Source organism: Fusarium phalaenopsidis (assembly GCF_050370095.1).
Source record: "Fusarium phalaenopsidis strain FUZ10S chromosome Unknown contig_32302, whole genome shotgun sequence".
In the NCBI taxonomy this organism is placed as follows: Eukaryota; Fungi; Ascomycota; class Sordariomycetes; order Hypocreales; family Nectriaceae; genus Fusarium; species Fusarium phalaenopsidis.
The window spans coordinates 1,747,724-1,772,224 of record NW_028145405.1 but is presented as its reverse complement, the minus strand read 5'-3'; the positions used below and the strand labels follow the sequence as shown (position 1 = coordinate 1,772,224).

The window sequence follows — 24,501 nt, the reverse complement described above, 5'->3', positions numbered from 1 at the left end:
CCTCCGCCCATCAATCAAACCAGTCCTCATCGCCCTTTCCCATCTGCATATTGGGCACCAGCAAGCAAATTCCTCGCGCGTCTATCGACCTACGTCTCGTCTCGTCCTCGAAAAGCCTTGACCTATCCCTCTGCATCCAGTGCAAGGTGTGGGTCCTTGGCCTTGGAGCAACCAGCAACCGGCAACGCAACGCGACTAGCAGGTACGTACCTACCCACGCATCGCGCCTGCCCGCGCGAAGGTGGCCCACTTCCCTGGCTGCTCCGCTCCCGTCCGCTCCAAAACAACATCATCCTTCACATCCAACCTTCCTTTGTCTTTTTCAACATAAACATCTCCCCTCGCCCGTTTGTTTTTGCACCCTCCTTGCATCATCTTTGCTTGACCATACAAGCCTTGCGTCGCGGCTCGACTCACACATCTCACAGCTTGCATCAGCCCTACACCCATATCTGCCATCACACCGGGCACACCATTCCTTTCACGGTGCTGCATCGGCCATTCATAGAGGAAGGTCAGTGGCCGAATTCCTCTTCTGACTCGACTGTCTCAGTAACTGGACGCCTGTTTCCATATTTACTGTCGACAATTCAGCCATCTTTTTCTTCACATTCTCTTGTCGACGCGTCAAACTGACAGCTTTTCACAGCACCCACTTCTGCTATTATTTCATCAGTCAACAACAGCTAGACCTTCAAGATGCCTCCGGTATGTGGTGGAACGCGACCAGAAGGGTCTGGTCTGTCTTCAATGGTTCTAACCCAACTTCCTCAGCAGAGTCGTGTTGCTCGTACGCGCCTCGCCGGCACCGAGAACGACGAGAACAGTGGTACGACGCGTCTTACACGGGCGCAGGCCGCCGCTCTCAAAGTCGATGAGCTAGCCAATGCCTCCAAGGGCACTCTCCAAACGAAAAAGTCCACAATTAACGGTGCTGGCACCACCAACACACGGAAACGCGCCGCATTAGGCGATGTCAGCAATGTTGGAAAGGCAGATGGTGTTGCTGGAAAGAAGGCCAAGGCGGGGTTGGTCTCCAAGGCTGCTCAGCCTACCGGTATCGAGAAGAAGACCTCGCGACCCACTCGAACTGCTCTTAACTCCAAGCCTACCAACGGCAAGACGGAGCGATCTGGTCATGGTACTATCAAGGCTGTTGCGAAGCCCAAGGCCCCCGCCACAAAGCCCAAGGCTCCCGTCGACGAGAACAAGCAGCCTTCAGTTCCCGAGCGTGAGAGATCAGAGACTCCCCAAGAGCCTGAGGTCGTTAAGGCCGAGCCTGTTGCTCAGGCTGAGCCCGAGGTCAAGGATGGGCCGGTGTACCCACCTGGTGTCAAGGACTTGGACAGTGAGGATCTTGAGGACCCTCTGATGGTTGCCGAGTACGCCAACGAAATTTTCGAGTACCTGAGAGACCTCGAGGTCAAGTCCATCCCCAACCCCGACTACATGGACCACCAAGACGACCTCGAATGGAAGACGCGTGGCATCTTGGTCGACTGGCTCGTCGAAGTCCACACCCGCTTCCACCTTCTCCCCGAAACTCTCTTCCTGGCTGTCAACATCATCGACCGCTTCCTGTCCGCCAAGGTTGTCCAGCTTGACCGTCTTCAGCTTGTCGGAATCACGGCCATGTTCATCGCCTCCAAGTACGAGGAGGTTCTTTCCCCCCACGTCGAGAACTTTAAGCGCATCGCGGACGATGGTTTTAGCGAGGCTGAGATTCTGAGCGCCGAGCGATTTGTTCTGAGCACCCTCAACTATGACCTCAGCTACCCCAACCCAATGAACTTCCTGCGACGAGTCTCGAAGGCGGACAACTATGACATCCAATCTCGCACCATCGGCAAGTACCTCATGGAGATCAGCCTTCTGGACCACCGATTCATGCGTTACCGACCAAGCCACGTTGCCGCTGGTGCTATGTACCTGGCGCGACTGCTCCTTGACCGTGGTGAATGGGTACGTAAACAAACATTGACCCACCCTGATGCATGCAATTGAGATTAACTCCTTTCCAGGACGAGACCCTTTCATACTACGCTGGCTACACGGAGGACGAGATTGAGCCTGTTGTCAACCTCATGGTTGACTACCTTGCCCGTCCCGTCGTCCACGAAGCATTCTTTAAAAAGTATGCTAGCAAGAAGTTCTTGAAGTGTATGTCTTCATATATCCCTCCCCATGAAGCTTACTGACATGGTCTTACAGCGTCCATCCTCTCTCGCCAATGGGCCAAGAAGAACGCTGTTCTCTTCGGTATCGACGACATTGAGCTGACTCTTGATCAAATATCATGAACATCCACACTTGGCAACCTCGATCGCCCCCTCCCCCTCGGGCAACCTGGAAGTTAGGATACACACCTCTGTCTGGATTATGTCTCATGGGCGGCTTATGACGTTAATACACACCCAACGCCCGCTTGGTCACGGGCCATCACGATACCTCGACACCTACCAATAGGGCGATGAGGGGCGCTGAAGAGCTCCTACTGCCTCTGGATTCACATTCTCGCTGTCTGCTACATGGGCAGCATTGCATTTTTCGATTGTCTGGTTATTGAACACTGCTGTTGTAAGGAATTCGGCTTCATACATGGCGCACGGAGTCACGGGCGAAGGAAGTTCAGGGCATGATTTGGCAGGTTGGAGTTGGGCTACGCCTTCTTACGGCACCTGCCCTGGAGTAATGGAAGCTATCTGTCCGCGACTGGACCGTTGACGAGCTGAGCTGAGCTGCGCTACGCTTTGCGCCTGGTGGTTGGAGGAAGATTGTCTTGTCAATGGCTCAGCTGTGGGACGTCTCTGGATGGCTCTCGTTGCATCTTGGCTGTTTGTTGTCTTGGGAAGTACCCGTGAATGAAAATTGTACATATACCATGACCGAAAGACGGAAGAGCCGACACAGTCGGAATGAAGTTTACATTTGAGCGATACCTTGCTCTATTACGAAGAATGTTTTGACTCGTGCTGGCCGCTTCAGGCAAAGTGAGGATGTTGTTGGGTCTAGACTTGAGGTTCAATGAAGTGGTTGCCGTTGGATACACCAAAATACGCACGTGCGTCATGTAAACATCACACGTCAAGGCTTCCCAATGCCGTGCAAGCCCCACCTAATTATGGCCTGTTTCGGGTACTGGCCTGTGCGACGGGCACCACCCACAAGCGGAATGACTGCCAGCCAGTAGCTCTGGGCCAACTCCAACCACAGTTCTACGGCATCCTACACACAACAGAGCTTCTAAGACATCATACCCGAACATGTCTGCGGGGCCGATGAATTAATTCCGTTCGGATAGACGTTGCTCCCGTATATTTGACAACAATCCAGTGCAATCTACAGGCTAAACGCGAAACCCAGCTTAGCTCAGAAAGCCAGTGGTTGACCCGGTCCTCCAAGATGGCGCCTGTCCTCCGGGCCAGACAGAGTCTGTCCAAGGACAAGTTTTCTAGTTACTTTGGTAACCTCCGGAGTCAGCCATACAACGACCCGAACACCTCGCGAGGCGCGAGTGCAAACAGGTGCGTTGCCAGATGGATGACTTTGCGCTAGGCTCCCTTTCCTTTGCGTATCTGCTGACGTTGATGGTAGTCTACGGTGTATCGCGTGGAATCCGCTCGGAACACTGGTGGCTACAGGGTCGTCAGAAAGGGTCCTGAGAGTGTGTGAGTTGGCCAAATTGATGCTTTTTGCCCAGACCCAGGGTCAGGATCAAGACTAAATGATGCAGGGAACCCTGAGAAGCCTCATGTCAAGTTCTCAACAGAGCTCAAAGGCCACTCAGCCTCTATCGAAAAGGTTGCTTTCAACCCGACCAAGGATGCAGAGCTGTGCAGCGTGAGCAGCGACGGCGTGGTCAAGTTCTGGGATGTGCGGACAAAGGCGTGCTTCAACGAAGTAAAGGGTCTTGGAGATGCATTCACGCTCGTCTGGGCTCCTGACGGACAGACGCTCCTAGTTGGAAACAAGGTCTGTGCGAGACATTTGAGCAAGCTGCAGCGGATACTAATAATGCTATCAGGCCGACACCATCTATGTCTTGTCTCCTACTCAAGCTACGCCCATCAGCTCCCACCAGCAACATGTGCAAACCAACCAGATTGCCTTCTGCTGGAGCGGTGAGAAGATATTCGCGACGACAGCAGAGGGACGTATCCGAGTCCTCTCGTATCCAGGTTTCGAGCCCATTCTCCATACCAACCATGGAGATGAGTCTGAGGAATTCCAGCTCAATGGGCACACGTCGTCATGTTTGACAGCTGAGTTGCAGCCGACAGGACGTTATCTTGCCACCGGTGGCTCGGATTCGATCATTGCGCTGTGGGATACGACGGATTGGATCTGTCAGAGGACTATCACGAGGATGGTTGGGCCAGTTCGAAGCCTCAGTAGGTCTATCCTGTTAACACCGAGCGTCGCATCTATCTAACCAGTCGACTCTTAGGTTTCACGTTTGATGGCAGCTTCGTGGTGGGAGGAAGTGACGAAGGTAAGGAGCATTTACCCTCTGATAACGCGGAGGACGAGGACTCATGCTAACGTTGCACGATCGACCCAGGTTCGGGCCTCGAGATCTCTCACGTTGAAACTGGGGAGCATGTCCACACGTTCAAGACAGCAGGGGCTTGCCCTGTGGTGGCTTGGGCACCGACGCGATATTGCCTTGCTTACAGTGATCTGGGGATTCTCCGGATTGTGGGGGTTGACGTTGACAGGAAATAAGGAGCCTGTGCTCTTGCTTCTCGAGGCTGATTCAAATACATCTGAGTAAGATTTCCAAGGGACCACGAACTTGTCGATCTCGGGAGTGTCACGGCTGGGGCAAACATGGCGGCGTCGTGCGAGGCCGACGGTGTATGTCTTTTTGAGGTGAATACTCGAAACAGAGCTGAGCTGGATCTCGTCCATGACTGGTCAATACAGGCACTTTTCTGGTGTCAGACGGGGTAAAGGGACACCGAGCGACGGCATTGGAGGGTGAGCAGTATGTGCATCGCCACCTTGAAAGCGAGATAAACGAGAAATCAGCCGCTCTCCTCTGGTTGATGTCTGAATTATCTAAAATGGTTATGATGAGCTTACTCTCATATATTTCCTACCTTGTACGCGTGAGACAGCTTAGAGTGAATGCCAGAGAGTTATTGGCCGTGAGGTTGATATTGGGTGCTCTGGAATGTGCCTATATTTAGACGACGGCGCCGCCTCAAACAATTAGCATTCTGCCTCTCAACGAGAAATTAACAAGGCGGAATTCATGCTCAACCCATTTCTCCAGTCGTGTTGGGTCATTTCATTATGAAGCTGCTATAGGGGGGTTCTTCCATCTGTCAAGGTGGCCTCTTTGAGGGGGACAAGGCCATGTTACTGGAATAGGCAAGATGGGCTTTACTCGACTTGGAAGAGGCAGTGCAAGAATAGTGATTGGTAGATGGGCACTCTCACTCCAGCAACGAGTTGGCAGGGTTGGTAGAGATCCATGAGGGGGGAGGATCGTGATCATGTCCGAGCTGAAGGTGAACACATGAGAACGTTGACCGCATTTCTCTTCATTCCAAGTTTTTTATTCTATAGGAGAGAAAAATAAACAAGAGAGGGGAAAACATGCAAGGCCTTGTGATTTGAGCAATGTTTGTTATGGCCTCGAACATGCGGCCATGTAAAAATTAACAAACAATAATCAACAACGAGCACATATCATGACGACAACAAAGGGCTACCTAGTCGAGCAGCAAATAAGTATCGATGAGGGGTTTTCGTTTAACGGGCGGAATTAATTGTAGGTGGTATCAAGGACGCGTCAACAAGGCTGAGTGCCTGATGTGAGTTGTAGTAGTCGAGATGCCGGGCTTCCGGCAAGTCGGAGTCTACCAAGGACCCGTTAAGCATAACCTAGACACGACGTCTGTTATGTCGCGCCTCAGTGCGAGGAAGCAGAACAGTATGACGATTATTACTTGATTGAAACGGCAAGAACTCGTCGCTGTCTTCTGTCTCAGACAGCCTCGGCAGTGACCTTCTTGTACCGGGTCCTCGTCACGGCGCAAGGTCTCGAGCAGCCATTGGCGTCATTTGGCTAGGTCAAAGGTTAATTGAAGCTGCGAGTCGGCCGCCCGGTTGCATCCCTGGGCGCCGCTAGCTAGCTGGGAGCTTCGGAAGCAAGCGACGCGTGTGGCTATGCTGGGGAAATGTAGGGTATGTATGGGATCGTACTCGGGATGATTGATTGATAACTTGGATCTATTCGCGGGTAGACATGATGAAAATTCGGATGCCGGATTGTTGAGCACTAAGAATCGTGCACTTGACTTATTCAAGGCATTGTTGAGGGGGGGATGGTGCCGCTGTAAACGGTGTACTTTTCATCTGCACTGGCCATGGATGATTAATAATTGCTTCATCCCACTCCATACGACCTACACATCCCCTTAGAGCGCAGGAGAGTAGCCCGTCAAAAGGACCCCTAGACCCCTGCAGGTGCTGTGATAGCCTTCCGGTAGGGCTGCTCGAGCCCAAGTCGACAGCAGCAGGCCAGGCAGCCAGCGCATCGCGGCACCGCACCCTCTGAAAATTCCCCCCTCATCACATATGGATCCATGAATCCCCACTGAGAAATCATACTCTACTCCGCTAGCTACAGTTGGGGTTAACCGGCTTTTAGTTATCAGCTCCACATGCGACTTCAGTCTCAAGTTTGGTCGCATTGTTTCGTCTTGTTCCCCCCATTCCTTTTAAACATTCATACTCCGTGATCCGCATCGCCGGTCTTTCTCGGCTTCCCCCATTTCAACCTGTCCCCTCCCCGTCCGGCCGGGCCTGAACCACATCCGACTCTTTTCTCGCCGTCTTCGCTTTTCCCGACCTCCTCCGGAAGGAGCGGGACCCTCGTCGTGCACGCCCTGCGACTCCCGTCCCCGTCTCCCGTCGAGTCCTCCTCCTGGCTACCCGCCCCCACGGGCCTTGCAAGGCTTCTCCTTCATAGCCCCTCCACCATCCGCCGCCCCTCGAGTCCCGTCTGTTGAAGGAAGCCTACCCATCGTCATGACGGATTCGCCCGACAACGGCACCAGCACTGGCGCCGGCCAGAAGCGTCCCCGGAGCCCCAACACTGACCAAGACGACACCGCGCCTCCCCGAGAGCCCGTCCCCGACAACTCGAGCGTCCCCAAGCCAAAGCGATTGGCATGCATGATATGCCGGAAGCGCAAGCTCAAGTGCGACGGCGTCCGTCCCAGCTGCAGCACCTGTTCTCGCCTGGGACACGCCTGCGCCTACGATGAGCAGAGGAGAAAGAGCGGTCCCAAGCGCGGCTATGTCAAGGCCCTCGAGGAGCGACTGAGTGAGCCCTTCTCCCGTCCTGATGCCGATCTGTTCACCCGCTGACCTGCCGCGATCTGTAGAGCAAGTCGAGACGCTGCTAAAGACCCAAGAGCCACCCACCAATGTGCCAAAGACCCTCAACGTCCCCATGCCCGCGCCGCCTCAGACGACGTCGCCCGCTAACCTCAACATTCCGAATGCGACCATGGGCTTGACGGGTGATCGCGATATGGATCGATGGAACTTCAATGGAGAGTCGCCGCAGACAGGCGCCATCGAGGACTTCAACTTTAATGCCAGCATGAACATGGGCGGTATGAACAATGTCGGCGGTACCTTTACCTGGGAGATGATCGGTCTGGGCCTTGAGGAGCCTCTGCCGCCCCAGGAGACGATTGACGAGCTTCACCAGATCTACTTTGAAAAGGTTCACCCATCTATCCCCATGATCCACAAGTACCGATACCTCGCCGCCATGAACCTGTACGTTGACCGTTGCGTTGCCCCCCCTCAACACGTTGAGGCTTACTGACCTTGCATGTGCAGCGCGCCGAACCAGCGCCCACCCGTTTGTCTGCGGTATGCCATGTGGACCCTGGCATGCACCATCACAGACAAGTATGCAGATCTGAAAGATCTGTTTTACCGGAGAGCACGCAAGTATGTCGAGGCGGATTACGTCAAAGGCTACGGAGAGCACATGATCTCCATCGCTCATTGCCAGACGCATATCCTTCTGTCATCATATGAGATGAAGATGATGTACTTTCCCCGAGCCTGGGTGAACACGGGCTCTGCTATTCGTCTCGCTCAGATGTAGGTTTCGGCTGCTTTTGATATCGTCTAGATATGCTAATAAATGATAGGACCGGTCTTCATAGACTAGACGGCACTGGCCTCGACGTCAAGCAATGTCTTGCACCCCCGAAAGATTGGACTGAGAGAGAAGAACGTCGTCGAACATTTTGGATGGCATTCTGCCAAGATCGATATGCCAGTATCGGCACCGGCTGGCCCATGACAATCGACGAGCGCGACATCATGACCAACCTCCCCTCTTCAGAAGAGGCTTTCAACATGAGCAGGCCCGAGCAGACACAGTCGTTGAGCGAATGCACCAGTCCGATGGGAGCGGGTAAACTGTCCCCTTATGGAGGCATCGTGCTCATGGCCTGCTTGTTCGGACGAAACTTGGTACATCTGCATCGTCCTGATGTTGACGATCTCGATCACGACCTCAACGGCCCATTCTGGAAGCGCCATCGCCAGATGGACAACATCCTTCTCAACACATCCCTCTGTCTACCCCCTCAACTCAAACTCCCTGCGGGTTTATCGAACCCCAATATTGTCTTTACAAACATGAGCATCCACACTTCGACCATCTGCCTGCACCAAGCCGCCATCTTCAAGGCGGAAAAGAATAAGCTTCCTGCGTCAGTTAGCGCAGAGAGCAAGGTTCGATGTATTACAGCGGCAAACGAAATTGCCAGCATCATGCGAATGATTTCTCACATGGACCTCTCAACAGTGAGTTTAGACGACCATGGGCTTTGTTCTGGAGACTAACGAATTAGGTGAATCCCTTTATCTCCTTCTGCCTCTACGTGTCGGCACGAGTGTTTGTGCAGTACCTCAAGAGCCGACCTGATGATAGCCAAACGGCCGACTCGCTCCGATTCCTCCTTTCAGCCATGAATGCGTTGAAACGACGGAACCCCCTGACCGAATCGTTCCTCGTACAGCTCGATGTCGATTTGGAGGCCCTTGCTTTGAGGATCCCCAAGCTCAAGACTGCGTTCCCACGCAATAGCGATAGCGTAGGTTGAAATCGAGTGTGATGGAGGACGACTTGCTAACATTTAGTAGCCCTCGGCGAAGAACCCAGGATCCCCCAGTGTGCCTAGGTGCGACAACCCCGAAGGCGTTCAGGGCATTCTCGCGTACCGCAATGAATGCCACTTCATGAAGATGGCCGGCGACGATGGAAATCCAGCAGCAGCCCCCGACATCGTGGAACCCAACGTTGGTGGAGATGCACAGAACATGGGGACAGCTGGCGATGGGAGCTTCAGTGGCCAGACATGGATTTCATCTGATCAACAGTTGCCCATTCTCACGCCAAGCTCCGGAGCAACCTTTGACAAGAACGGGACTGGAAGCGGACCAATGTCAGGCTTTGGGGATCTTGGAGGAGACGGCCAGGACGCATCAGGATCGCCAGATGGAGTACAATCGAACCGACCGACACCGAACTCGAGCACAGGATCTGACCAACGAGGACACTTGGCTCCCGGACAGATGAACGGATCGAACCCCAACTCTTTCAACACGAGCCCAATATCACCGAACCAGACAATGATGAACACTGGTGTGCTTGACGGAAACACACAAGGATTCTTTGCAGACCCGTCTGGCTTCACGATACCGGCTGGTCTAGATCAGAACGGAGCGTTTACGATGCCAGACGGATGGGATATTCAAGGACAGACCGGGGTACCGCAAGTGGGCGAGGGCGTTTTAAGGGCTTTGATGAACATGGGACCAATGGATGCCATGGATTTGGGATCATGGGAAACGAGAAACAACTGAAAGGGGCTGAGTGACTCTTATAAGGGACTCAACGACAGGGCTTTATGGAGCCCAGTAATGAAAATAAAGAGAAGGAAAGAGATGGAACCCGACAAGGGGCACAACAGGGCAGGCGTTTTTTCACGAGGAAGGCGAATATGTTGACCATCTTTGTACGATATGGGCTGGGACTCTCAATGAATGGATGGGTAGGTGGGCGGGATGAGTGCATTAAGCAACTGGAGAAATACCCGGGCTCTAACGACAATGAGACATCACTACTTGTACTTGGGGAATTGACGATAATGTGCTGGAGTGAGGTGAGGAGAGCAGTTAACGCCGTCTGTCGAGTGAAGCCATCGTCACGCCCTTCCTCACAATGCGACTGGGCTTGTCTCGAAGCATCAACTCGAGCCACGCCCGGTTAGCTCAATCGGTAGAGCGTGAGACTCTTATATTTCAAAATGAGTACGCGATCTCAAGGTTGCGGGTTCGACCCCCGCATCGGGCTGTTCCTATGATTCGATTGCGAGCAAAACTGCGAGGCTTTCTTTTTTGCCTCTTTTTCATCTTTTTTTTTTTTTTTTTTTTTTTGATGTTTTTATGTGTCAGTTGGTAAAAGTGGATCTCCTATGGTGTTGACGCTAGGTGGGTGGCCCGTGCATCGCGTTGCCGCCTTGTCGTACCTGCCTATTCGTGACATGCGGCTGAAAAAAAAAAATGTCACCCAACGACCAAAACAAAGCCCCTCTTTCTCACGCCAAAATTTGAGAGAGATATTAAGTGTTAAAGCAGCAACGTAAAAATAAAAGTAAAAAAAAACAAACGAACAAGCTCCGAAACATCCCTGCCCTTTTTTTCGTCCCCCGTCGCACCTGAAAATACCGGCCCCACATGGCCGCGCCTTCAGCTCCGGGTCCCGGCTCCGGGCCGTTCGCGCCCGCCGTTGCGCAGTATCACCGGGTCGCCCTCGGCATTGGGCTCGACGGTTATGTTGCGCCGGATCTTGATGAGGCGTACCGGCTGCACGCTGCGCAGAGCGGTGCTGCAGTCACGGCCCCAGCTCCGCATCATGCGCCAGGTCAGTTTGGTATACTTGCACCGACGGCGGTGCCTGTGCCTGTGCCTGTTGTCGAGACGCAGCAAATACAGGGCGTCTTCGGTGCACAACCGCCGCCTCCACCGCAGCCGGTTGAAAGATCGAATGGGCAGTTGAGTAGCAAGATTGTGGTTGATCCTCCGGACTTGGAGGCTTGGCGGGACAAGCTGTTTAACGTTGACGAAATGATTGTCCTCACTCATGAACAGTAGCTCTTCCACTTGCCCTGGGATGCTTTTTCTATAAGAGCACGCTGCTGATTCTTTTGCAGATTTGAGACATACTTTCCCCACGTGGACAATGTCTACTCGCACCGCTCGACGCAGCGTTATAAGCGGAAACCCTTTGTATCGCACTATTGGGACTGTCGCATGAAGGGCAGGCCTCCAGGTACGCCCAAGTCAGATGACCCCAACAAGAAGAAGCGCAAGCGAAACGCCCGCGAGCGCGATCTATGTGACGTAAAGATAAAAATCACCGAGTATCTGCCGGGTGCGCAGCTGCAGCTTGAACCTTCGGACCAGGGGCAGTCTGGGCCTGCAATACTCGGCGGGTTTGCAGGTGTTGCTGGGCAACAACGTTTCTGGACGGTCCAGAGGGTCAATGGTAACGGAGGTAACGGAAAGGGGGATGGTGTTGCTGGCCCTCATAAGCACACTCTGGAGAAGAGTGACGAGATCAAGAAGAATAGCGTGCAGCGGTACTTGGCTAAGCAAGAGAGGGAGACCAAAAAGGTCCAGGTGAGGCATGAACACTTGGATGATCGAGAACGATGACTGACTATATTCAAGAAGCCTCCAAGTAGAAAAACTACAGGTGCCGCACTGCTAACAGCCAGGAAACACGCCAAAGAGAGCACTCTGAAGCTGTACGGGGCATGTTTCTGGTAACTCAACGTTCCCTGCAACTACTTCACTGTACTGACACACCCTTCAGTCCTTTCTCCCAGCGCGTCTGGATAGCCCTCGAGGCAAAGGGCATGGCCTACCAGTACTGCGAGACGGACCCCTTTCGACATCCGGCTCCGGCACACCTCTTCGAGGCGAACCCGCGTGGTTGTGTGCCTGCAATAAGACAGGGTGAATGGACTTGCGCAGAGAGCGGTGTGATATTAGAATATGTATGTCGTCAACGCCTTGGAAGGGACACAATGTCTAACACTCTGGTAGCTTGAGGATCTAGGCCAGGGCATGCCTCTTCTTCCCACAGACCCGCAGTCCAAGGCTACTTGCCGACTATGGATGGATCATGTAAGTATGTCTCCCATGTCTAACGAGCAGTGGAATCTAACCAAGGCTCAGATCAATAACCGCATAGTACCACCTTTGTTCACTCTCCTTCAAACACAGGAAATAGCCCTTCAGCACGACGCCTCTGCACGACTCCAAACCAGCATCGATAGCCTCATCCAGGCCGCCGACGAGCAGGTACGTTTTCCACTGTGCTCTATACAACACAAGACATGAAAAGCTAACACAGACTCCTAGGGCCCCTTCTTCCTCGGCCCGAACCTCAGTCTCGTCGATATCCATCTTGCCCCCTTTGCTCTCCGCCTCCCCCGTATTCTCACCTCACTGCGTGGCTGGTCGCCTCCTCCACCTGGGTCACGTTGGGCAAGGTGGTTGGACGCCATCGAGACTGACGAGAGTATAAGGGCAACGACGAGTGATCATGAGTTGTATGCTGACACTGTTGATTTACTGGTCCGGCGGAATGGACTTGGCGGGTAAAGAGGAAATAAGGGGTTGAATGAATGGCATTGGAATATCAACCTCAACGTGGGGGAGGATTATGAACAGGAACATCATTCATAGCGATGAGTACAATAGTAATCGATACTACATAATGCCCAAAATATCAAATCATCATGTTTATAGGGTATCCGTTACTTGTGTATAGATTACAAAAAAGGCCCGTCGGGGGCTCATAATACAAACAGTGATCTATCCGCCCATCCTATATCGTCAATCCAAAACAACATATGCAATTATGTAGCCCCATCGGGTATAGAAGGGTCGCTCCTTTGTGAGCCCCTTTTCCTCCTCTTGATCTCATCCCACTTCTCCTCAATAGTAACCAGCTCGCCAGTGAGCCGCGCCTTGACCCTGCCCTCGCCCAACTCCTCGAGCGTCTTTGACTCGAGGTACTTCTTGCCGTCGTACTCGACCCAGCGTTGCGAGTTGGGTAGATATGCCCACGAAAAGATGGCTCCGACCGCCGCCACTGATCCGAATAGGAGGAAGATGAGACCTTGCCGAGTGTCGGCGTCGTATGACTGGTTGATGCCGTATACCACGAGCACTGCTACGAGACTGCCGAGCTTGCCCGCTGCCGCAGAGATACCGTGGCACATACATCGATAACAGGTTGGAAAGATCTCGGCGGGAATCATGAACGTCAGTGTGTTGGCGCCTAGAAACACTCCTTGTTAGCGTGAATCAGACCAGGTTTCAGGTGCCCAACTTACCAAAGTTGAACATAAAGTGGCAGATGGCCACAAACACCACTGTAGCAGGTGCACCATCCTTCTGATGGACACCATAATAGACACAGCCGGTAACCACAAAGAAGCCGGCGAGGACAAGAAACGAGGCCGTGAGCCACTGTCGCCGGGGGATCCGGCTCGAAAACAAGACAAAGCAAGCACTTCCAGCGATAGACGCAAGCGACACGGTCAGCAAATATTGCTTAGTCTGCTCGATCAGCACGTCGTAGATGGTGTTGCAGGGGTGTGTCGCGTCGGTCGACCAAACCGGAAGTCCGTCGATGGCCCATTGTGGCACTGTAGAGTTGCCCCCTTGGAGGGACGAGTTCCAACACTCGAGTCTGTCGTTGATCGGCGTCGGTTTTGTCGTCGCCCACATTGTCGACAGCGTTCCTCTGTTATCAAGGCTCATCCCATAAAATGATACATCCAAGAAAAACCATGTTGCTGCTGTTCCCAAGAGGTAGGCCCAGTTGCCATCTCGGATAAAGTAGTTGTGCATGTCCTCCTTGGAAAACTGGATGGGCATGGCCTGCTGCGAGGTGCTCGTGAGATGCATATTATTAGGCGGCGCGTTTGTTCGGTAAGAAGGTGCCGTGTGATTTCCATTGGGCGGGTTCATCTGGTATGTCGTCGATGGCGGAGGGTGGTTGAGCTGGCTCATCGGGAACGAGCCGTTTATCGGGGGGCGGCCGTTGACACCGCCACCGGGAAAGGCCTCGGTGCCACCTCCTTGAGGTGCTCCGTAAATCCTCTGTGTGTTCATTAGAGCAATTGCTGGTTTGTTCCGGACTTCGAGACTGTAGATGCCGCAGTCGAATAGGAAGAAACGGAAGATGATGGCCAACAACGCAGGCACCGCGCCGGAACCAATAACGATGCGCCAGATGCCGTCCAAGGCCTTCTTGCACTCCTCTTCGTGCAGTCTATCGAGACCACAGCGCATTCCTTGAAGGTCATGGCTCCTTTGGAAGCCAAGAAGCACAAAGAGACCAACCAACTGGGCCAGGGCCTGGCCGATCGGCTGCATCATGAAAACCGAAGACAACATGGTAGCTCGAGACTGAGTGCTGGACCATTCCGATGTAATTACCGCGCTGAGGGGATATTCGGCTCCGATTCCTGTCATGTTTGTCAGCATCCCATCCTTGGTGATGTCGTTGAGCCTTGGTTAATTTGGGTGACGCACCAATCCCCATGACAAAGCGCCACCAGATGAAGAGACCCAAGAAAGAGAGATCATTGTAGCCGTGACTGCTAGTGGCTACACCGATCGTAGAAACAATTACAAGAACTAGTTCGATGCCGTAGAGGCGGGTTCGACCATACCGGTCCGCGAGGTAGCCGAAGAGTAGTTGGCCGATGACGGAGCCAAGGAGAGTAAAGAAGTTGATGAGAAGTCCGGACCACTCTGGACCATTGGGCCAGTAGACAAATGCGATGGATGCGAGAATGACGTTTGTGGAAAAGAGGTTATATCTACAAGTTGTTAAATCCAAAGTTGGCGATGAAGGCGTGCAGAAGCATGTAGATGTTAGTAATGGATGCAGTGGGAGAGCTTACGAATCTGTTAAAAAGCCCGATGCGCAAACGCCCCAAATGCGAAAGTTCCATGTGTTCAAGTCGAGCTCGTAACGCAGTTGTTGACGATCCTATTTCCAGGAAGTGCTCATTAGCCGGGAGGTCTGGGTTTTCATGACAGGGGATCCATAGGCGATGGTCACCGAGAGCGGACTTGACAGCAAAGATGGGCACTCAATGCGACAAAGACAAAGCATTGGCTGAACTTACTTGGGCATCTTGTGAAGGCAATGCAGAGCTGTCGGAACCTAGGAAACCGCGGTTCTGGCGCATAGAATATCTGGAGAAGAGAGGCATGGCTTGCGACGGGATAGCGACGCGTCGCAGCAGCTCCAAGGAGGACGAATGAATGGCCTGAGCTGCGCCGCGAATTCAAATGAGGCAGACTCAGCTGGAGCTGGCAGCCAGGAGGCCGAAAAATCGGACAGAAGTTGGCGGACAAGAAATGCCCAGAACAGGAGACAGAACGACAGAGATTCTCATGGCCGTGCCTCGTTCAGCAGTGATGGAATGGAAGAGATATGTTACTGCCAGGTTGAAGCAGGCTGCGCAGCATGGTGTGGGAGGGCATCGCAGGACTGTGCGGCAGTTGCGTGAGGACTGTGCGCCAAGCAAACGCCGCAATGGATGGCGCCGTACGAAAAAAGCAGCTGGTTCCTTTAGCTGACCCTTGGCTCGACTTGGCTGCGCTTGGCTGAGTCCCTCGATACCCTTGCTCGAATTTGGTCGGAGCTTGGCTGTTGCGGGTAGGAAATGACAGGTGAAAGTAAACTGAACAGGGCGTCCAGGGCGTCGTCCCCTGGGGTGGTTGACCTTTGAAAAAAAGGGTCGAATCGAGTCGAGTCAAGTCGAACAGAGTAGGTTAGAATCCAGCCAGGGCGGAACGACCGCTGCACTGTTGGGTCGGTTCCCCGTCCTCGTCCCCTTGTCGGCTGGGTCCTCGTCGTCCGTGTCGGCAGGAAATTGTGAGACTTGCCTGTGACTTGAGCACTCAAGAAACCGGGGAGGGTATTGTTGCCCGAGTCTGGAGCGATTGTGGCTTGCAGTTCTTGCAGGGAATCGGCCGTTCAGCCCGTTGAGAAAATTCCCTAGACAGACAGCGGGATGGGGGCTAATAATGCGTGCTGCGAGCTCCGGGGGGGGGAGAGGCGTGCTAATGAGACAGTGCCAATATCTCGGCGAGGGCACGTGGTGTTGAAGCTTGGTTGTCATGAACGGAGACGTGGGGGGAGAGGTTACATAAGCGCACGAGGCGTCTAGGCCCAAGACATGGCACTTCACAACTGGGGATATACAATTCTGCAATCTGGGGAAGCTGTACCACCCACTCCGTTTTTAAGACTGGTTAATAAATGCCATGGTTGCCTATTGAAGAAGTAAAGACTTTGTATTTGCAGAGCAAGGCGTGCAATTGTAGAATCTTGTGTAGCAACTTTTTGATGAACCCACCTGTGTAAGTCAGTGCTAGCTGACTATGCGCCAACACTACCTATCTCCTAGTCAGACTCCTTTGCCCAGAGTTTCTGAAATTAACGGGAGCAACCATCGAAACTCTTGGGTCTCTACCGTATTGGGCTAGGCACTCCCAAGACCGAACGATGAAATCCCAGATCGACGTGATCCGTCGAGATCCAAGTGGATGGATGGATGGCAACCTTGAGTCTGAGTCTTGTGCTTGGGTATCAAAGGTGTCAGGGTGTTCAAGGTACTTGGCCCAATCCCGGGTCGCCTTCCCTGTTCCTTCGCTCCTTCCTTGGGATGCTCGGTACCTACTCAGTACAGGCGCCTTCCATTTATTTGCTTTTCTTTACTTAGTCGTCCACAACCATCCATCATCGAAAGATGCTACCCTCCTCTTCCTCCTCCATGATTACATCCCCAACTTTCACTCGATTCACACCAGAGACAAGACTCGCCGCACCAATGGCATTACTCGGATAGAGGATGGTGCTGGACCCGACCATTCCTGAACCAGGGGGTGTTCGAGGCTCCAATGGAAATTACTTACAGCGCAGCACTGTCGGCTGTACGTACCACATACATAGAAACGTGGGTGACACAACAGTTGGATCCATCCACGGTTCCGAACACGCGCTTTCATCTTTACTCTTTTTGTCGCGCCCCAGCGGAACACGTCGTCGCCATGTCAAGTGACTTTGGGACTAAATATCGACTTTCCCCTGTCTACAACACGCGATGTGATGCGAGTGCTGGCGAAAACGGTGAGCCGGCTGTCCAGACAGTCGGGAATTGTCAGCGGAACAGCGACCCGACAGCCTAGTGCGCTCCAAAGCGAGGTACCCAAGTCCCTTGAGCGAAGCAAAAGCAAGCAAGAAGGGTAAGAGGAAGAAAAAAAACGAGGCCCCGCGAACAAGAGCCCCACGGGACCAGGATCGCTTAGTGTGAGCAAGCCAAGATTCTTCCAACCAAAGGCCACCAAAGACCAAGATGGCTCCAGAAAGACAAGCCCCAAAACGGCTCCAAGACGGATGCACCCCTTGCACCCAGCCCATCAGGATGCCGCATCGACCCCCGTGCGCGATGCTCCCGTCGTCAGTGGACCACCAATCGACGACAAGCTTCTGTCCATGTGGCGCTGGCCCTTGGCTCTCCGTTGCCGAACTATGATTCTCCCCGTCTCCGGACGACGACCTCTGTCGATGCGCTTCTCTCTGTTGGCAAACAACTGGCCCTCCTGCGGCTTTGCGACGGGCAGCGTGCGGCGTGCCTGTCTGTGTGTGGCTAGCCTTGTGGTCTTGGCTGCCGACGACGTGGGACCCAACTCTCGGGACAGAGCGAGACGGAAGAGCCCCTCGTCGACCGTGGAAACCGACCGCGTCTGTCTGCTTCCCAACGATTTGCGATGGATGATGCTGGCCCGCAGCTGGTCTAGGAACAAACGAAAGACTTCTTCTAGGATCTGACCTTGGACTCTCTGCGCTGGAACTGCTACAGTACTCTACTCTGGATTCCAGCTGTTGCATCTCCGGTTTGGGCTGGCTGCTCCGACTGCGCCCACGCCTACAGTACCCATCTCTACGTCAGGTGTCGTTCTGCGCCGTGCAGCTCCCAACTCTGCCTCGTCTGTAAAGTTGGAGACCATCAGCACGTTGCGCCGTCCCAAGTCTGCGATCTGCCTGCCTGTGTGTCTGCGCATACGTGACTGAGACTCCGTCCAAGTCCATCTGTCTGCCACCGGCCGTATCGGAGGGGTAGGTTAATGCACCAGCAGCATCCGAGCTACCCATGCCGTCAAGTGCCTGAGTCCGCCCTTGCTTGTCTGAGTGTATGCGGTGCCTCTACGTATATCGACTTGTTGAGAGTCCGTTACTTGCGCCAGCCTGGGCATCCACGAGCCCAGCCTCAGCAGCAGCAGCCAAGAGCACGCCTAATCGCTCTTCCTTCTTATTCACACAAGCTTCCACCACGCGCACAAATTCTCACACACACACACTCAACTCTTTCCCGTCACCGAGAGCTCGAGAGCCAAGAAGTAGTACGGCATCAATCTGGACAAGACGTTCTTGGGGCTGGCAACTGGGATCTTCGAGACGGCGCCGGCAGAGACCACTCGCACCTTCTTTGCCGTTGTGACCGTGTCATGACATGTCCCCACAGCTCGGTCAGTCTGATCGCCCTCGACTGCCACCAGCGACAGCATGTCGTCCTCGGGCTCATCCTTCACATCTTCGTCGCTCGGCCGCCCACCAACATACGGACGAACCTACGTCAGTCCCGTTGACTCGACGTGGACCCCGACCTCCGGCATATCGACCATTTCCGCTCCGACCACCGAGGGGTCGACCACTGAAACCTCGGCGCTTGATCTGGGGCCTCCGGGCTTCCAGGCAACGATGTACGCTCCCACGAAGCCCGACGATGCCTCTGCCGCTGCATGACGCTGACTTCGGCCTTGCAGAATACTCTTTCAAGATACACCGGACGAGCGAGTCGTCTACCTAGGACCATGGGAGGTGGTGGGATCTGAGCAACGCCGTGTGCTCTGGCAGGGAAGCTACCAGAACGAGCTTCTCGAGCATTTTCGTGCGTCTCGTCGTCGGCGCTGTGCCAATTCATTGTCAGCTAACTCGTCGCATCGCAGTGCCTTCAGACACACCTTCAGACATCCATCCTCATACCCTCCACTCGCGCCATCGCCCGTATTATGACCCCGCGGACATGGAGCGATACATTACGTTTCAGGAACCCCATCGAGTTCGATACACAACGGATGAGGGCGTGTGCATCCACGACCAATTCATCAAGATCAGATACGAATTCACGACAATCGAGAGCTCGATCCAATTTCAGGGCGACTTGCGCCGGAAGGACCTTGTTGACTTTTATGACGTCGACGTTGTCTGGACCAATGTGCATGGTCGCACGGATAGCTTTGGGAAAGTAAAGGGCATCGGAGCTATCCAGAGGCTCAAGCTGTGGAGAGATCGCTATACGACATTCCACTCGCTCAGCGTGTGGGCGAACAAGACGGATGGGCAATACCGTGAATACGATATCCACTGTTTCGACGGTGAGATTCGAGGACGGGATGACAGGGCAAAGCAGCTTCGACTAAATGCCTCTGGTCGGCGTCACAACACGGGTGACGATCATCATTCGCATCGGCGCTTCTCCCTGGCGCATCGCATGCGACCTCGAACCAGAACGAGCGACTCATCGGAGCCAAGGTCGATGCAGCCGACGCTGGACATACGATACTTGGCCATCCAGTTTACCGAGCGTCAAGGTGATTAATCGTATCTCGAGGTTCCAAACCGGTTTCGAAGCATCAGCTAACGGTCAGCCCAGCATATCGACGATTCCTCGAGACGTGGCTCTATTGCCACAGTTCGGACCGCGAATTCAATGGGATCCCATTTCCGCCGAACCACTTTGAGTTGCCCTCACCGCAGATTTTGCCGGGACATTCTCCCGATTTACCGCTATCTGGTTGGCAGAACCACACTCTAGACTCGGTGCCCGAACCCTCGGATGCGGCCGAAGCTACGCCTTGAGGCTTGGTACGGGCAGTATCAAAGTGTCAAGTGCCAGATGCAGCAGCGGTAGCCAACCAGTTGCACCACTAGGCCGAACCACATGCCTACGGCGCAGCATGCGGGTGGGGTGACAACCGTTTGCAGGGTCCCAAAAGGCGATAGATCGCAGTTTCGCTTGACCCAAGGACCTGAAAGTGCCGGGGACGGAGTGATTTTCGGCGGTCGTGGGGGGTCATGTCAGGTTGGCTGACGGCAGAGACAGCGGCTTTGCTAGCATGGACTGGGAGCGGCGCGGCGGCGGACAGCCGTTTGCATATGCCACATGTTGTCCTCCGTGGGCAGACTGCTCGGGCGTACTCAAGCCCCACCCCGAGCCTACAAACCCCGCGATACCTAGTATCAGACCACGGCCCTTGTGTCGTCATTGCAAAGGGTAAGGCAAGCCCAGGCAGGAGGGGGACAGCCCAGCCACGAGGGGGGGTCATAAAACAGAAGCTCCCTTGGCTCGTTGCGGTGCTCCCCCCTCGACATCCATCCATTGGCCTTTTTCAGCTTGATATTGTCGTCATGAAGGTTATTCTCGCCATCAATGCCGGGTCCAGCTCGGTCAAAATCTCAGTCTACACATCGGAGAAGAGCGCGGTGCCCCGCGAGATCGCAGAAGCTCAGATCAGCGGCCTCACTGCCCCACCAGCACAGCTCACTTACAAACGTCTGGGCGAAAAGGTCATCAAGGCCAAAGAGGTCGGCGATGCTGTCAAGAACCAGGAGGACGCCTTCGATCTGCTTCTCGATACCTTCGTCGACGATACGGAGCTGAAGGAGATCTCGTCCAAGAAGGACATTGCAATTGCCAGCCATCGCATCGTCCACGGCGGCGACTACGACTGCTCTCAGATCATCACATCAGACACGTATCACCACCTCGAAGAACTCAGCGACCTCGCGCCGCTTCATAATGGTGTTGCCTTGAGCATTGTCGACACATGCATCAAGGCGCTCCCCGAAACCGTCAATGTCGCCTGCTTCGATTCACAGTTCCACACAACTATACCACCCCACATCTACACATATCCCATTAACCCCAAGATCGCAAAGAGCAATCGCTTGCGGAAGTATGGCTTCCACGGCATCAGCTACGCCTTCATTACGCGATCGGTAGCCGAATACCTCAACAAGGACGTCGGCGAGCTGAACATAATCGCCCTCCATCTGGGCAGCGGTGCCAGTGCCTGCGCCATCAAGGGAGGCAAGAGCTGGGATACGAGCATGGGACTGACGCCTCTGGCCGGCCTCCCAGGTGCAACCCGAAGCGGCAGTGTTGATCCAAGGTGAGACAGCCCAGCCAGGCACCCCAGCCCCACCGGATGAAGCGGAATCCTACATTCATCAGATCATCCAAGAGATCCGGACCCGATGAGGATTCCCTTCTAAATAAAGTCCCTTGCATGCTAACCCCTTGTCAACCTTACAGTCTTGTCTTCCACTACGCCAGCGATGTGGGGAAGCTGTCCCCTGCCTCCACCAAACACCTTCACATCTCGCGCGCGGAGGAGATTCTCAACAAGGAGAGCGGATGGAAATCCATGACGGGCACCACCAACTTTGGTGTTGTTGCCGAGTCGGATGACCCCACACACCGCCTCGCTTTTGACATCTTTGTTGACCGCGTCTCGGCCTTTATTGGATCCTACTTTGTCTCTCTGGAAGGCCGCGTTGATGCTCTCGTCTTTGCCGGTGGCATCGGCGAGCACAGCGCCAAGCTCCGGGCTGCCGTGGTTGAGCGAGTCGCTTGTCTAGGTTTTGCGATTGATGGGACTCGTAACCAGGAGCCCCTCAAGGACGTGGTCCAGGAGCTTGGCAGTCCCGACGCCTCTCAACGGGTGCTTGTCTGCCAGACGGACGAGCAACTTGAGATGGCCAGACTATGCGCGGAAAAGGAAGACCTGTGGTAACTAACTAACTACAGTAACGACGACGCCCGCTTGACGCGGGTATGATGTGACATGGCTGGAGTAATGATGACGGAAACGAACGGAGCAACTCTAGCGATTGAATGAATGATAGACTTGGGAATAGATGAATAAACGAAAATTATCAAATGACTAGACGAATGCAGGTAGTAAATGACAAGGGCCGAAATACCCGGGTTCATATCAAGATAAATACAAAGTTGCATGTGGTTGTGACAAGGGAATTGGTAGGTTGGTTGAGAGAGTATCCATCCATTGTCACAACCACAACCTTTGGAGATAAGCAACCGAGCAACTCTATTCTCACGCCATAAGCAAATCAAGTCACTCAGCTCGGATCACTCGAATCACTGCATTGGTATAAACTGTAATGAAGAGCAAAGTGGTATCAATTGCGCACAGCTCGGGCGTTCCCCCCTCTAACTCTGCATTGCGCCGAATCAGCGCCCTGATCGACAACTCGAGAGTGAATATACAGGTATGTGAATAATCCAGTCCAATCCAACAATGGCCGTCTAGTCACGGCGCCCAGCAGCCGTGTACTGTACCGCTGTCAATCCTTTGTCAATCCTTTTTGCGCCCCCCCTCTCCAAGCCCGAGCCCCGGAGATGCCCGAAACGGCTCTCGACCTTGAGGCCGCTGCCGCCCCTCCCCTCCTCGTATACGTTGCTAAGAGACAACAGAAAAATCATATCATCAACCAAAAAAATCCTGTCAACGCCGTGCGTTTGTTTTCCGCCCCCCGAACTTCGAGGCTCCAATGGGGCGCTTCCTGTCGTTTATCTAATCCGTAGTAGTGTGGGAGAATAACCATGCCGTGACGCCATGTCGTGTACTTGCGACACTGTCCATGTCCCTGAGAACCTTTTTTAAAACATGTCAAAAAGAAATCACCGTGATAAAACGCCGTTCTCCGTTCGGGTTGTTCCTCTTGTACTCATATACAATCCCGCAGGTTGAAACATGTCCGAGTGGGTTTGAAAAAATACGCCCTTTGTGTGGGGGGCCGTTCATAAAATAGTGTCGAGAATTTTTGCGTTGAAGAGGATGAAGAGCGGTGGCGGGGTGTGGGTGCTGGTGTTGGTTGGTGGTGTTTGGGCGTGCGTGCGTGCAAGATTGGAAACGATTAGGATTATCAATAGAGCATATGTGACGGTGGTGGTTTGAAAAATGTCAAGGATGCCAGGGCGACAGACATTCAAACACCAGAGTCCTCTTGGCAGGCCACCGCCATGGCCAGAGCATCAAGACCGCTTGGTGTTCTGTCAGCAACAGGGCGGCCGAGAAGCGAGAGGTTGCGGCCTCGAACGTCCCAAGATCCACTGCCAACACTCGGTGAGGCCAGTGGGGGCGAAGGAAGAGGATAAGGGTCAGCGTCGCGACGGCTTCTAGAATCCCGGGACGAAGACGCGCGGCTCGCGGAAGGGCGTCCCGAGGTCGAATTGCGTCGCCCATCGGCCAGAGAAGCCCGGTGACCACGTTGAGAGCCCGAGGAGCGGCTCTTGTCCTTGTAATGAGTCTCGAGGTGCTGCTTCATGTTGTCGGCACGGGTGAACTTCTTCTGGCAGCCCGCAAAGGTGCATTGGACAGCCTTCTCGGCGGTGTGGATCTTGGAATGGCGCGAGGCGTGGCCAGAGGTGGTGAATGTCTTTTCGCAGCCGTGAGTGTCGCGGTACCGGCAGGGGTACCGCTTTCCGGGTCGCTCGGGCATGGGCGACGACCGAGGCTGGCTAACCATCTCAGCGTCGTAGGAGGCCGAGCGGCTGCTGTCGGCGTAGGCAGCCTGCTTGGGGTCGAGGCTATAGTCATGGGGAATAGTATACACGGATTGATGTCGCGAGTAGTAGTCGACGCTGGGGGTCAGAGGCGACACTGGATCATTGCTCATCTGAGAGTCGTAGGAGTCGGAGCGCAGCAGCTCAGGTGTGTTGAGTGAGGAAGCGTTGCTGCCAGGGGTGGGGTACGACTGAGCGAGGACATAGCTGGAGTGGAAGCTGACGGGTCGCGGTTGTTGAGGAGCAGCGCTCTCGTCGTTGAGGAGGGATACGACCCGGCCGGCGGAATTGACAGCGTGCATTGTCATGAGAGGCAGCGGCTCAGGCTGAACGATTTTGAAGATTCACGTTGAATTGGGATCCAAAGCGATTGCAGATCAGATCAAAGCGTCTCACGGATACGTAGTACACCAAAAGGTGCCTGAATCGGTGACAGCGAGGGTGGTGGAGTCGTCCGGGAGCCGAAGCGGAGCTAAAGGGCGGGATGTCTAGCCACGGAGCTTGTCTAGACTCGAGAGGCCGAGGGGGCGACGATGCGATGGATGGCCTCCGCTTTTTTCAGGACACGGGACCGATTGATTTATCGCGGGTGTTTGCTTGCGCCTGAAAGACGACAGGGGTTTGTTCGGAGGCGTTATTGGCGTAAGGTAGGGATGAGAGACGAGCTGAAGGTGGAGATGGAGGCGCTGGTGATAGCGGT

The 24,501-nt window shown here is 54.1% G+C and overlaps 8 protein-coding genes and 1 non-coding gene across 9 annotated transcripts; 7 read left to right on the top strand and 2 right to left on the bottom strand.

The window, feature by feature from the left end:
* Nucleotides 1–699: 699 nt before the first annotated feature.
* LRP88_07922 (B-type cyclin CLB2) lies at nucleotides 700–2,300 on the top strand (the record flags this gene model as incomplete). Its single annotated transcript, XM_083244435.1, has 4 exons — nucleotides 700–708; nucleotides 775–1,962; nucleotides 2,022–2,160; nucleotides 2,212–2,300. 4 exons carry the CDS (start codon nucleotides 700–702, stop codon nucleotides 2,298–2,300), a joined length of 1,425 nt encoding a protein of 474 aa, XP_083098929.1.
* Nucleotides 2,301–3,402: 1,102 nt separating this feature from the next.
* LRP88_07921 (WD40-repeat-containing domain protein) lies at nucleotides 3,403–4,542 on the top strand (the record flags this gene model as incomplete). Its single annotated transcript, XM_083244434.1, has 5 exons — nucleotides 3,403–3,524; nucleotides 3,595–3,668; nucleotides 3,734–3,972; nucleotides 4,025–4,391; nucleotides 4,448–4,542. The coding sequence occupies 5 exons, from the start codon at nucleotides 3,403–3,405 to the stop codon at nucleotides 4,540–4,542; spliced, it is 897 nt and encodes a 298-aa protein (XP_083098928.1).
* A 2,499-nt stretch (nucleotides 4,543–7,041) lies between these two features.
* LRP88_07920 (transcription factor domain-containing protein) lies at nucleotides 7,042–9,912 on the top strand (the record flags this gene model as incomplete). The annotated part of the gene is made up of 6 exons (XM_083244433.1): nucleotides 7,042–7,339; nucleotides 7,401–7,803; nucleotides 7,867–8,136; nucleotides 8,187–8,850; nucleotides 8,898–9,140; nucleotides 9,190–9,912. 6 exons carry the CDS (start codon nucleotides 7,042–7,044, stop codon nucleotides 9,910–9,912), a joined length of 2,601 nt encoding a protein of 866 aa, XP_083098927.1.
* Nucleotides 9,913–10,309: 397 nt separating this feature from the next.
* Nucleotides 10,310–10,402, top strand: LRP88_07919. The gene has a single exon. It is a non-coding gene; the product is annotated as a tRNA-Lys (tRNA).
* A 383-nt stretch (nucleotides 10,403–10,785) lies between these two features.
* LRP88_07918 (glutathione S-transferase family protein) lies at nucleotides 10,786–12,720 on the top strand (the record flags this gene model as incomplete). Its single annotated transcript, XM_083244432.1, has 7 exons — nucleotides 10,786–11,198; nucleotides 11,262–11,730; nucleotides 11,782–11,876; nucleotides 11,927–12,110; nucleotides 12,160–12,240; nucleotides 12,292–12,417; nucleotides 12,478–12,720. 7 exons carry the CDS (start codon nucleotides 10,786–10,788, stop codon nucleotides 12,718–12,720), a joined length of 1,611 nt encoding a protein of 536 aa, XP_083098926.1.
* Nucleotides 12,721–12,977: 257 nt separating this feature from the next.
* Nucleotides 12,978–15,353, bottom strand: LRP88_07917 (major facilitator superfamily domain-containing protein; the record flags this gene model as incomplete). Its single annotated transcript, XM_083244431.1, has 5 exons — nucleotides 12,978–13,402; nucleotides 13,458–14,597; nucleotides 14,665–14,954; nucleotides 15,039–15,127; nucleotides 15,267–15,353. The coding sequence occupies 5 exons, from the start codon at nucleotides 15,351–15,353 to the stop codon at nucleotides 12,978–12,980; spliced, it is 2,031 nt and encodes a 676-aa protein (XP_083098925.1).
* A 3,362-nt stretch (nucleotides 15,354–18,715) lies between these two features.
* LRP88_07916 (uncharacterized protein) lies at nucleotides 18,716–20,071 on the top strand (the record flags this gene model as incomplete). Its single annotated transcript, XM_083244430.1, has 4 exons — nucleotides 18,716–18,912; nucleotides 18,976–19,100; nucleotides 19,159–19,803; nucleotides 19,866–20,071. 4 exons carry the CDS (start codon nucleotides 18,716–18,718, stop codon nucleotides 20,069–20,071), a joined length of 1,173 nt encoding a protein of 390 aa, XP_083098924.1.
* Nucleotides 20,072–20,620: 549 nt separating this feature from the next.
* LRP88_07915 (uncharacterized protein) lies at nucleotides 20,621–22,008 on the top strand (the record flags this gene model as incomplete). The annotated part of the gene is made up of 2 exons (XM_083244429.1): nucleotides 20,621–21,384; nucleotides 21,528–22,008. 2 exons carry the CDS (start codon nucleotides 20,621–20,623, stop codon nucleotides 22,006–22,008), a joined length of 1,245 nt encoding a protein of 414 aa, XP_083098923.1.
* A 1,216-nt stretch (nucleotides 22,009–23,224) lies between these two features.
* Nucleotides 23,225–24,109, bottom strand: LRP88_07914 (uncharacterized protein; the record flags this gene model as incomplete). The annotated part of the gene is made up of 1 exon (XM_083244428.1): nucleotides 23,225–24,109. The coding sequence occupies one exon, from the start codon at nucleotides 24,107–24,109 to the stop codon at nucleotides 23,225–23,227; it is 885 nt and encodes a 294-aa protein (XP_083098922.1).
* Between the last annotated feature and the right edge of the window lie 392 nt (nucleotides 24,110–24,501).